This window comes from Camellia sinensis, chromosome 1 (genome assembly GCF_055761805.1).
Source record: "Camellia sinensis isolate YWXY chromosome 1, ASM5576180v1, whole genome shotgun sequence".
In the NCBI taxonomy this organism is placed as follows: domain Eukaryota; kingdom Viridiplantae; phylum Streptophyta; class Magnoliopsida; order Ericales; family Theaceae; genus Camellia; species Camellia sinensis.
This window is the reverse complement of record NC_138961.1, coordinates 79,390,664-79,402,640: the sequence shown is the minus strand read 5'-3', so window position 1 is coordinate 79,402,640 and position 11,977 is coordinate 79,390,664. Positions and strand designations below refer to the sequence as shown.

General features: G+C 35.4%; 1 protein-coding gene across 1 annotated transcript; it reads left to right on the top strand.

The window, feature by feature from the left end:
* Positions 1-671: 671 nt before the first annotated feature.
* Positions 672-1,523, top strand: LOC114316400 (21 kDa protein). The gene has a single exon (XM_028263055.2). The coding sequence runs from the start codon at positions 780-782 to the stop codon at positions 1,365-1,367; it is 588 nt and encodes a 195-aa protein (XP_028118856.2). The 5' UTR covers positions 672-779; the 3' UTR covers positions 1,368-1,523.
* The last annotated feature ends 10,454 nt before the right edge of the window (positions 1,524-11,977 follow it).

The window sequence follows — 11,977 nt, the reverse complement described above, 5'->3', positions numbered from 1 at the left end:
CAAAACAAAAAATAAAAAAATCAAAACAAAATCAAAACAACCAAGTCTGAAAAGAGTTGAGCCGAAGACCCATAGCCGAAGATCAAGCTTCGGCCTCTCCGTCCATGGCGGATCAAGCTTCGGCCTCTCGAAGATCAAGCTTCGGCTTCTCCTCTCTCTCGCCTCTCTCTTCCTCTCTCGCCTCTCTCTTCCTCTCTTCCTCCTCCTCTGTTTCTTTCACCTCTGTTTCTCTCTTGCCTCTCTCTCAAACCACTCAAACCAGTTCAAGAAAGAAGGAAAAAGAAGAAAAAAAAAAAAAAAAAAAAATAGTGTCAAAACGACGTCGTTTTGACACTCGGGGCATTCGAGCCACTTAACTCTCGAGCTACCACGCATTTCTCTTTTTTTAAAAAATTATTCAAAAACATGAAACCAAACATAATAATTGATACTTCACTTTAATAATATTTTTATAAATTTTTTTATTTAAAACATCTTTAAAAAAGAAATTTCCAAAATTCAGAGAGCACGTTACCCCTGGTCCTATACTCCCCTCCGCCACTGATGGTACTCACGAACTCAGTAAAATTACACTCATTCAATGTCATCTTCATTAGACATCATCACACACGGCGCACGTTAGATTAAAGCAAAAGCTATGTGGGTCCAATCCAAAAGGCAAAGTGATGATCAGTCTACGACAAGCTGTCTATAAATGTACACATTTATCTCTCATCTCTTCATCCACACTTTCAGCAATAGCCATTTCAACTGTCCAGAAAATTAAAAAAAAAAAAAAAATGGCAAGAGCAATCCTCCCATTTCTTGCACTAATCTCCTCTCTCTTGTACATTGCCGGCACGGCCGAGTCCGCTGCCTCGACAAGCTTCATCAAGGCCTCGTGCAAGGCCACTGACTACCCCGCGGTGTGCGTCGAGTCTCTCTCAGCCTATGCTACCTCCATCCAACAAAGCCCGCGCCAATTGGCCCAGATCGCCCTGTCCGTGAGCCTAGCCAAGGCCGAGTCCATGAAGGCATTTGTGACAAAGCTAACCAAGTTCAAGGGACTCAAGGCTAGAGAGTACCAAGCCGTCAAGGATTGTTTGGAAGAGGTAAGTGATAGCGTCGACCGGGTTAGCAAATCGGTTCGAGAGCTTAAGTACATGGGCAATGGAAAGGGCAAGGGTAAGGACTTTTTGTGGCACATGAGTAATGTGGAGACTTGGGTTAGTGCTGCACTTACTGATGACAATACTTGCTTGGACGGGTTTTCGGGCCGGGCTTTGGATGGTAATGTTAAGGCATCAATTAAGGCCCGAGTCACTAATGTTGCACAAGTCACTAGTAATGCACTAGCTTTGGTTAATCAGTTTGCTTCCAAGTATTAGGCTAAGGAAATCAATGATGTATATATGTTTAATGAAGTTTTATGTGCTAAACGTGGCTTGTATGACATATATATTTATCAGTTTTTGAAGCTACAAGTTATGTCTAATTTTGCAGAAATAGTCCAATCAAAATAAAGTAGAGGCTTTGTTTGTCCACTTATGCTTTTTTTTTTTTTTTTGGTCCCTATAAGACTTGTCCAACTCGTCTCTCTAAATCACTCAATCTTGATTAATATATTTGAAAGACTTTTTCATTCATTGTCAATTAATTTTAAATTAATATTTTAATATGATATCAAAATTGGTTCTTGAATGGTCTCTAGTGGGTCAAGTGGGCCTAGTTTATATGTGATATCTAATTTCTCACCTCTTGTCTATCCGGGTGTTGTCAATTGATTTTGAGTTGGATAAATTAATACTCCCAATTTTGAGAATAGGGGTTTACACTACAACAAAACTCATTTTTAACGACTTAAAATGCACGCCGTAGGTATGATTTTACGACGCGTAACATAAAGTCATGTTGTGACATGTCATAAAAAGTTACTCACTTCAACAGCACATCGTAGAAAGTTTCAGCATTTACGACTAACATTACAACCCATAAAAAAATTATCATCATTAACATTTGTTAGACTTATTTATTTTGATAATTTATTTAATTTTGTTTTTGATTTATTTAAAAGAGAAAAATAGATTGAAAACTTATTTTATTCCATTATTTTTCATCTAATTTCTTATCCTACATATATTTTTGGAGTATATAAATTTGCTTAATCAAGAGATAATTTTAGCCCAAAACAGAGTCCAAATCAGCCCAGCACACCAGTAATTCAAGCAGCGTTTAAACAGTCCAGTACAACAGTGACTGGACGTCCAGGTGGACATCCGGCCGGACGACCGGCTAACGTCTTTTTGCCCAGTTTTGCTTTAGTTCAAATTTTTTTTTCATTGGTTGTCTACCCAGCAGTACCCTCGACATCCGCGGAAGCCATCCTTGATGATCAGGCGGACATCCGGATGGACGTCCCTCTAGAACAAAATTTCATTTTGGACATCTAATGGACGACCACTTTGTTCTGCAACGGCTATTTTTCAAATAGAGCTGTCATCTATCAAACCTATGCTTTGCCTCTTTCAAGATCTAATCAATAATGAGGGAATGCATCATTTTGAGTAGATCACTCAATCTTTTTCAATACACACAACAGTCAGTGGCTCCATAATCTTCTCCTTGATAAATTGCAGAGCTTTTGTTGAACAAGATACAAAAAACAATACAAGCAAGAAAACATCCTCTGATTAATCATCACTCTCATATTTTATCTATTCCTTAAGAAGTGTTCTTCATTTTTGGTTTACATTTTCTTTCAGAAATTATACACTGAGCTTTATAGCTTTAAGATCATCTTACTTGTGTGAGGTTTACAGAAAAATCAGAGTTTCATCTTATATATCTATCTTTGAGAGATAATTCTTGTAGCTTTCTTTGAAAGCAAAAATAACTTCATTTCAACCTTGTAAGAGTGTAGTACACTCAGTGTTCTTGACTTTTTGAGAGTGATTGGAAATCAGCTAAAAAAGGCAAGGGTTTGGACTTAGAAAGTCTGTGTAAAATCTGTGAAGGATTGCTCCATTTGCGAAGAGGTTGCTAGCACCCCTGTGAAGCTAGAGTATAGTGGAAAATCTCAAGTATAACTTAAGGAGTAGATGTAGGCTTGGTTGAGGCCGAACCACTATAAATCTGTTTGTCTCTCTCTCTCTCTCTCTCTCTCTCTCTCTCTCTCTCTCTTATCTTTTTATTTTGTTTAATTGTCATAGCTATATCTCACATTTTCACTGTGCCAAATTCATTAACTGATATAGTTGTTAGAACACTTGTTTTAATCATCTTTGTTTCATTAGCTATATTTATCTGTTGTGCTAGTTATAATTTTTATTGGGGCATTATTATTTTTATTTGTAAAAACCTAATTCACTCCCTTTTTAGGTTATCTTTTGGGTAACAACATTAATAGCGTTGGAAATTGACATGCCGTTGTTAAGATATTATTTATGACATGCAAAAAAAGAAAGTTGTGAAAACCATATTTTGTCGTAGTGTTAATTCCTTGATATTTTAGAACTCATTTTTAATTAGCTTAAATTTTTGAAATTGTTAGTGACTTTAACATAGTTTGGAAAAGACTTTCTTTAAGTCTCTTTGTTTGAATTTGTTACTTAAGAGGGCTACTATGTGTTCAAACCATTTTTGTTATTAATAATTTGATATTTATTATTATTATTTTTAAAAAAAAATCTTGAATGATGCTTATAGACACCCCATTTTTGACTAGTCTTGAGACTTAGACACTCCCTTTTGAGTTCCCGATGATGAAAACAGGAGGTGTTAATCTTTATAAGTTCCATGACAGGAGTACTAAGGATCAAGCTTTAAACCCTCGAATGACCTATTTTGGACAAAATATTTTTCGACCAAAATGGAAACCTCTTTCAAAATGAGTTTTAGTGGTGCAACTCCAGACATTACTGCAATGTTCTGAGGCTCATGTCTTCAAAATCAAATGTTGTACTCTTTCAGACAAACTAAGCTAAGAATATAGTGGATGTAAATGGAAATGATGAAATCATTTGAAATACATTTTTTTTCCTTTCAATTCAGACTAACCACCTTTTGTTGATCTAACGATGTGCCCACTGGCTACCCAGACACCATATGATGGCTGACCACAAAATCACTCAGCCAATCACTAGGAAGCTTGGCCGGTTGAATGTTCCGGGTACAGAGTATTTTCGGGGAATTCAACTTGTTTTGCTTACCTACCACAAATATCTAACCGGGGCTCTATACATAGAGCTCACCAACTCTTTTCAAAAGGTTAGAAAAACTTACCCAAAAGATTGAAGAGCTTAAGAGCTTTCTCTCTTTCCTTCCTTGCTTCCCACCTACCACCTTCAACCTTAATACTAAATTCTCCATTAAAGCTTGATCCTAACTTTTGGACAAAGGACTTTTGGACATTAAAGAGTGCACCTAGGAGTTCTTGAGGGACCTTAAAGAGAGTTTGTGAACAAAAAGAACTCATCCTCATAAAGAGGTGAATCCTTTGCTTCTTTGATCATCCCCTCCAATTTTTCCTTTGGCTTTAACTTTATTCTCCATTATGTGATTGTTGTAAGTCCTCATAGATATGGAGGGAGTAACCATAGCCATCCATCCATTGAGTTGATAGTCATTTCTCTACTTTATTACTTTCCTTAGCTTTAAGTTAATAGTTGTTATATGTTTTTGGATCCTTTTGGATAAGATTGAGAGTAATTTTAGCCATCCATTCACAAGTTCAATAAGTATGGTAGCTGTTCTTATTATTACACTCCTTATCCTCACTTATTCCTATCTTTCAAGTGTGTCAATCCATGTGGTTTAACTACTTACTTCATTACCATGAGTGCTAGGGGTTGTTCCATGGGATTGCTTGGGTGATCTATGAGATTTGATGTGGACAAGTAGTGACTCCCTTTTCCCATTGAATTTTTGGAAGTAAAACAAGAGATTTCGAGTCAAAGAAAGTTGAAAACTCCATTCTCAATCATTTGTGAACATAGAAAGGGATGTTATCATCCTTGTTCCATGACTAGATGAGGAGTTTTTCGATGAATTTGATGAATCTTTTATTTTAATAGGCAATGCTTCTACCAAGAAATGATTTTCATTAATATACGCTCTCCACTTAATAGCATGGATTTGGGTATTACTTTATCCTTATTCATAAACAGAAGATGTAGGTTCCTATTCCTTTCTTGGGCTTGAATTTGTTCTTGATTTTGATTCATTTAATTATTGATTTAGTGTAAAATATCTGTTGTATATACCTGTTTTATCATTGTTGAGGGTTTTGGCCTATCCGTCTCTTCCCCGAGTGACTCTTGTCAATAGATAAGGCAGAGGGATCGAGCATCTCCCAGAATGTGCCCTTTTAGCCTCTGTCTTGGAATTCTGCACTGACCTATTCCCTAGCCGGAGGAGGAATTCAGTTGGCCACTTTCTTGTGCGGCTGACTCACTTTATGTCTGGCCGGTCATCTCCCTCAAGAACAGAACAGCCAGAGGAGGATGATCGTGGATCCGACGATGACCACATCAACTGTAGTAGCAGTAGTAGATACAACAGCATGAGCGAGAGAAGGGTTAGATCGGCTCTTCTTGTGCAACTTTGCGGATTGGTCAATCAAACGCTTGCTAGACCTTTGTTCAGAAGACGGAGGGGCAAGGCTCCTAGCCGTGATGGTTGTGAGAACCTAAATATATAAATAAAATAAATAATTAAATAATAATTATTTTACAAACCTCAAACATTTTACTTGTGAAAATTAAGGTGCAAATTAAATATTACTGAACAATCTTTTAATTAATTTTAAAACCTAAAATAAATTTATGGTGAAAGTCTTTAATTTGGAGGTAAGATTTTTTATTAAAAAAAAAATAATAATATAAAACAAAGGATAATTATTTAGAGTTTTGTTTAGATATATATATCTATATATATATATAGAGTAACCCTAGTTTTCCTAACAAAAACCCTAACTCTTATTATAATTGTTTTGCACAACACTTTCAACATATAGCAGCCGAGAGAGAGAGAGAGGTAGAGAAAGAAATTTCCAACAACTTTGTGGCTCAACAACTCTAAGGTAACAATCAATTTATTCTTGTTCTATTATAGTTTGTTGTTTACATAGTTATGGTGCATGTGGGTGTTGTGAGTTGCTGGAAGAAAAAGGAAAGGTTTGGCTAATTGGGTAATTGTTTTGTGTATATTATTATCATGCAAAATTTTAAAGCGAATTAAGGAGTTAAAGTCATTGGATAAGAATTCTGCACAAAATCATAAACTTTAAAAATCGAGGAATCATATCAAACGGATGAAATTTGGACTGAAATTTTTACAGTAGATTAATTACATATTGAATTGCATATCAAAATTTTCTCTTAATTTTTGGGAGTCAAAACCTATATAAACTGATGCGTTCAAATCTGTCCAGAAAAATGGTGTAAAACAGTAACTTCGAAAGTGTTGTCTCTTTGGGTATAAATCTGAAAATTATCAAATCAGCGTCATTAGAACCGGTTACGAGTCTAGTTTTTTAAATTTTCGGCCTTGCATTGATTGCTCGTGGATACTAAGAGAACCATTAATTTCTTTAAAGTGCTGCAAAAAACAACTTGTTTAAATATAATTAATTGTAAATAATTATTTTGATAAGTAAATCAAGTAAAACCAATTGAGTTTGAAACTTAGGATATATTATTTGATATCTGGAGGGTTTTGGAATTTTTCGAACAGCATGGAGTGGGTTTTTAATTTTCAAAGTTAGCAAATAGATAGGGAAAACTTGTTTAAACCTCTGTTTTATCTTAAAGTTACTTTTAGTTAAATTTCGATTGGAACCCATGTCTTGGGCAATTTTAAACCTTGAAGAACATAAGCTTAGGTATTATTTAAGAGTAACGGTGAGTGGGGTTGAGCTGTGTTAGTGCGCTTTAGTGTGGGGTACTTAGTTTATTATTCTCTTTAGTATTTTTATATTAGTAGTGACGTGTAGTCTTCATACTTGGTTCAGGACACTAGCTGGATTTTCATACTCTATTCGAGGATTATATTATTTCACTTTCAGGTGAGCAGTTGCATGCCACATATTTTTGTAAATGTTCCCCTACCCTGAATTGTTGGAAAATTAAATTGTTGTTTTAGGATTAAGCTGTTTTGATAAATTGTTATATTATCGATGGAATTAAATTATTTCTGAAACATGTGTAAACTTGGCATACTGTGAACTATTTGTTATGGTCTCATGTTTATAATGGTGAAGGACCATGTTTTGCGAAACTGAATTGTATTGATTATCGGGACCATTTGTGTATTTTAGTCCAGGAAAATTATTCCACTGTGTGTAGTGACTCTGGCCACTAGGGAATAGATTTGGATTGGGCTGTGATGACTCTAGTGCTCAACGATTATAAGGAAAAGACCTAGGCTAGGCTAAGTGACCTTCAATCGGATTGTCTTAGAGAAAAGGCCCGGGTTGCTGCACCGAGAATGACTCTTGGTTCGATATTGGATCTAACGGGCATATTGCCTTGAGAACCGTGTGGCATGTTACTTGTTATTCTTGGTACCCAGAAAATTATTGGTGTTCATGTTGTAATCTGTTTTAAGTGAAAAATGTCATTTATCGTGTTCTTGAGAGACATGAGTATTTTAACTATTGAGCCGTGGAACCTTTTTTTTGAAACAGATTATCTTTGTCAAAACTATATGTCAATCTAATTTCTGTGATATATATCTTATTTTGGAATTGATCCTTGTTTTCAAAACTGTATATACTATCCATGTTGCTACTCACTGAGCTATCAGCTGACTTAGTTGTTTATCATTTCCAGGTGTTAGAAGGACTTAGAGTGGAATTATGGCGTAGCGGGGACTCAATTGGATGGACCTCTAGGACATTCATTTATTTTGTTTTAGATTGTTATGTCAAGTTTGTGTATATTTCTTTTTATTTTTATTGAGATTCATTTAGGATTATTTTGATATGTGGGCTGTTTATATCCTATAAGTTTGGATGGTATTGATTACGGTTGGCTTTGCCGTTTATACTTGTGGCATGTCACTGGATTAAGTTTGGTTATTTATTACTGGACATTTGTATAGTTATTCAATGTGATTATGGATTAGTGATTAGACTTACGTGTGCCTTGGGCTAAGGCCCTGTAGGCCATGGCCGGTCATACCTGGTTTGAGGTGTGACAATGGTGGTGAGGCCAGGAGGAATGTTGTCGACCATGATGATCTGCAATTGCTGGGGCCGATCAAAAGTGGTCGATGCAGAAGTTGCCAGGGTAGCAGAGGGCAATTCGCCATCTTTTTACACTTCCAAGCAGCAACTATCTTTAGGAAGTTTTTAGACGGCGTGTCCTTTAAGACTGTGGCTTCAGAATCGGAAGAATCTTCTTGAGGTTGCTCTTCTTTGGTGACTTGCTTTTCTTCGACTGCTAGCTCCTCTTTGATGTTTTCACGAAGATGAGAGAGGATATCGAAATCAAAGCTGCCGTCGACACTAAAAGGAATGCGATTGGTTGAAACCACAGTACCGTAGTATGGGATGTAGGAAAGGAGCACATGGGCGGCACGATCTTGATCGAGTTGCTGGTGAGGACTTCTATATGCCCACACTTGTTGTAGAAGAGGGAAGTTTTCCCACTCGTTGGGGTGAGAAAAGATCGCAGGACCTGAAAAGAGAGAACACTCACATAAATATATATATATATATATATACATATATATATATATATATATATATATTACAAATCCCAAAAAAGAAGGCAAAAAAAAAAAAAAAGATTTAGAAAAGAATTGACCAGGTTAGCCTAAGTCCTTGGGAATACGCCACACTCTGTCAACACCAAGGGGAACTCCCGTTTCCCTTCCATTATCACAATTATATCACTTACATCATTGTCGGAATCAAGAAGCATCTGGACTAACTAACGCTTCGTCGATCTGGGCTTGAAATAAATTTTTCTTTCTCTCTCTTGTAGTGGGAACAAAATTGTAACAATACCGAACCTCTGGAAGCCTTAGATTCACTCCCAAAATATCATTTAATGCAATTACCCCTATGACTATTCTAAAGAAGTTGGGGGCAAATTGAGAAGAAGGAACACCATAGAAGCAGATTACCTCCTTCAAAAAGGGGTGCAAGAGGAAGCGGACGCCTCCCTCAACAATGTTAATAAGGGGCCAAGGTATTTTTATGTCAAACCTCTTGACAATATCGTCATCATCATCAGTAAGACAAATGACGACGTCATCTAGAATATAATGAAGAGTTCTAAACTCTTGAATGTTCTCCTCAGAATCAAAGAAATACCTTAGATAATTCACTGTGTGTAAAAAAACAAAGAAGGAACAACAACAAGAACCAAAAAAAATCGAGAGAGAGAGAGAGAGAGAGAGAGAGAAGATGAACTTACAAAGAGTAAAAATAGAGGCTTGGAAAGGTAGAAAGAAAAATAGGCGGAAGGAAGAGGGTGCTTCCCCATTTAACGTGTCAGAGACCAAACAACGCATAAGAGGATGACGTGACAGTTGTCATCATCAAAGGCCCACCAACATAAGAGTGGAAGCACATGCGTCATTAATAAGAATAGTTCGGCGATTGCACTTCGGTATTGCATTTGATCAGCATAAGTGATTCGGCAAACTCCCTAGATTTGTTACCGAATGGGGGCAACTATAGAGGGAAAAAAAATATGAGCCCAGACCCAAGAACAATGCCACCAATCCAAAAAGAGAATGGTGAGCCCAAACCAACTCCTTAAAGCCTAGGGAGGATAGCTAGCAGAAGATTGGCACAAATCCAAGCGCATGGAAGGTAATCAAATATAAAGATAGCCTTTTATAAGACATATATGTAGAACGAAGGGGAAGTGTAGGATTGAGCCTCAATCCGACAATTATAAACACAAGTCAGTAAAGACAGACACATAGGCTGGGTCTAGTAGAAACCAAGGCCGTTCGGTCAACTTGATCTTACAGATGTAGTGCTTGTCAAGTTAGCCACTAGCATCTGACATAATCCAAGCCATCCACATAGCAAGAATCCAACAATCAAGCACAAAGACAACTTGGCAAGTTGCCCGGACAGAGCCAGATGAAAGCAGAACCTTCAGATCGGATAGTAATCCAATGGATGAGATTTAAACCAAAGCAACTATAAAAGGATATGCAGGTAAAACACAAGGATAAAGAGGCAATCAGAGAACCTTCTTTTAAATACAAATTATATATATATATATATATATATATATATATTCTTATGGTTGATCAGTATAATGACTTGATCTTTGGAGGGTCTTTCCGATCTACCCCGGTCAAGGGTGATCATTGACGTTTGGTTTCTCTTGACAGAGTAAAAGGGTAGGACACATCATCTCGTTTTCCTGTGGAAATAATTTCGCCTTTCACATAATCCAATTGATAATGTTATTAGGATTTTTGAGAGAAAATAATCACTGAATTAGTTAAAGTTAACTTACTGAGTCAGTTAAAGTTAACTTACTGAGTCTAACAAATTTATATATATTTTCCCTTAAAAGTGCGACACATGCTATTTATGTACATATTTTTAATAGAAAATGTTGACAATTGTAATCCATTAGATCAAATTAAGACAACAAAACAAATTACAGATCAAAATGGAACCAATTAAAATTACAAGGTCCAAAATAACATGATGACAAAAGTATAGGGACTATCAACATAATTTGTCATTATTTTTTGATTTTCAAGGGTAGGAAGGAAAATTAGAAAAGAGAGTTGCATTTACAACAATAAGACTGAAATCCACACTTTACGTCTCACAAGAGAGTGCTCGAACCACTAAATCAACCCTTTGAGTTTTACTTATGTTTATGATAAAGAAAATTTAATAAAAAATTTATAATTATGTAAAACATTCCAACGAAGCATTTACTTTAGGAAAAGTTAGAACGAAAGCTTCACCTACTTTAAAAATTAATTTAATATGGGGAATGGGTTTGGTTTAGTTTTTAAATCAATTTTTGAGAGTTTAAAATTTAAAATTTACTTGGTTTATAAGTTTTTTCAAATTATTTTCAATCAATTTTTTCTATCTCCTATTCTCTCATATTTTGCACGTCAATTAATTAAATTTTCTCTCACACCGATGTGTTTAACTACAAAAAATTACAATCATCTCAAACTACAAAACTCCAACTATAAAATTATTTTCAAAATATATAACTAAACAAATTTTCAAATTCTAAAAACTCTTTTCAAAATTAATTTTAAAACCAAATCAAATCAAACCAAGCCAACCTAAACCGACCTAACAATTTTTTATTGTAAGTTTTGTCAGGCGCACCATGTGAATTGGTGATATGCTTTAGAGCAGACAAATAGGACCCCATGGAGAAGATCTTTGGGAGAGAATCCTCTAACAATGTGAATGGAAGTTGTGGTGTCGTGTTTAGATTGCAGAAAATAGAGAAACATAAAGAAAGAGTTGTTTTTGGGTTTTTATTAGTTTAATTTGTAATATCTTATGAATAGATTATTCATAAAAAAGAAGAAGAGTAGATTAATCAAATATTGATAGACACATGTCTAGATCGTATTTATTTTTAAAAACAGGCGATAAATATAAATTAAAAAATAAGTTATTTATATATAAATGTAATCTAAATATATAATTATTAATATCTCACCGGTCTAATTTTTTTTCTTCAATGATTTTCTTGTGAAGATTAAAAATTATAAATAACCCGAATCAATAAAATGGAATAAAAATGGACTGAAGTAGGACGGGAGGGAAGCTAAATAAAAAAGAATAGAAAAACAGAGTAGTGGATGTGAGGGTGAAAGTGAGATCACATTCACGTGGATGTGGTTGACAATCTTCAAAGAAAACAGTGGGCTGTCGGCTTTTAAATCAGATGTGAATGGAAGAACTTTCTTTCGTTTAGTGTATTTTGCAATTTTTTTTAATGACTTTTTAATTTAATTTTTGGACTAAAATGAAAGAAAA

Coding starts and splice junctions, on each gene's coding strand:
- LOC114316400 (XM_028263055.2), top strand. CDS start 780: ATGGCAAGAGCAATCCTCCCATTTCTTGCACTAATCTCCTCTCTCTTG.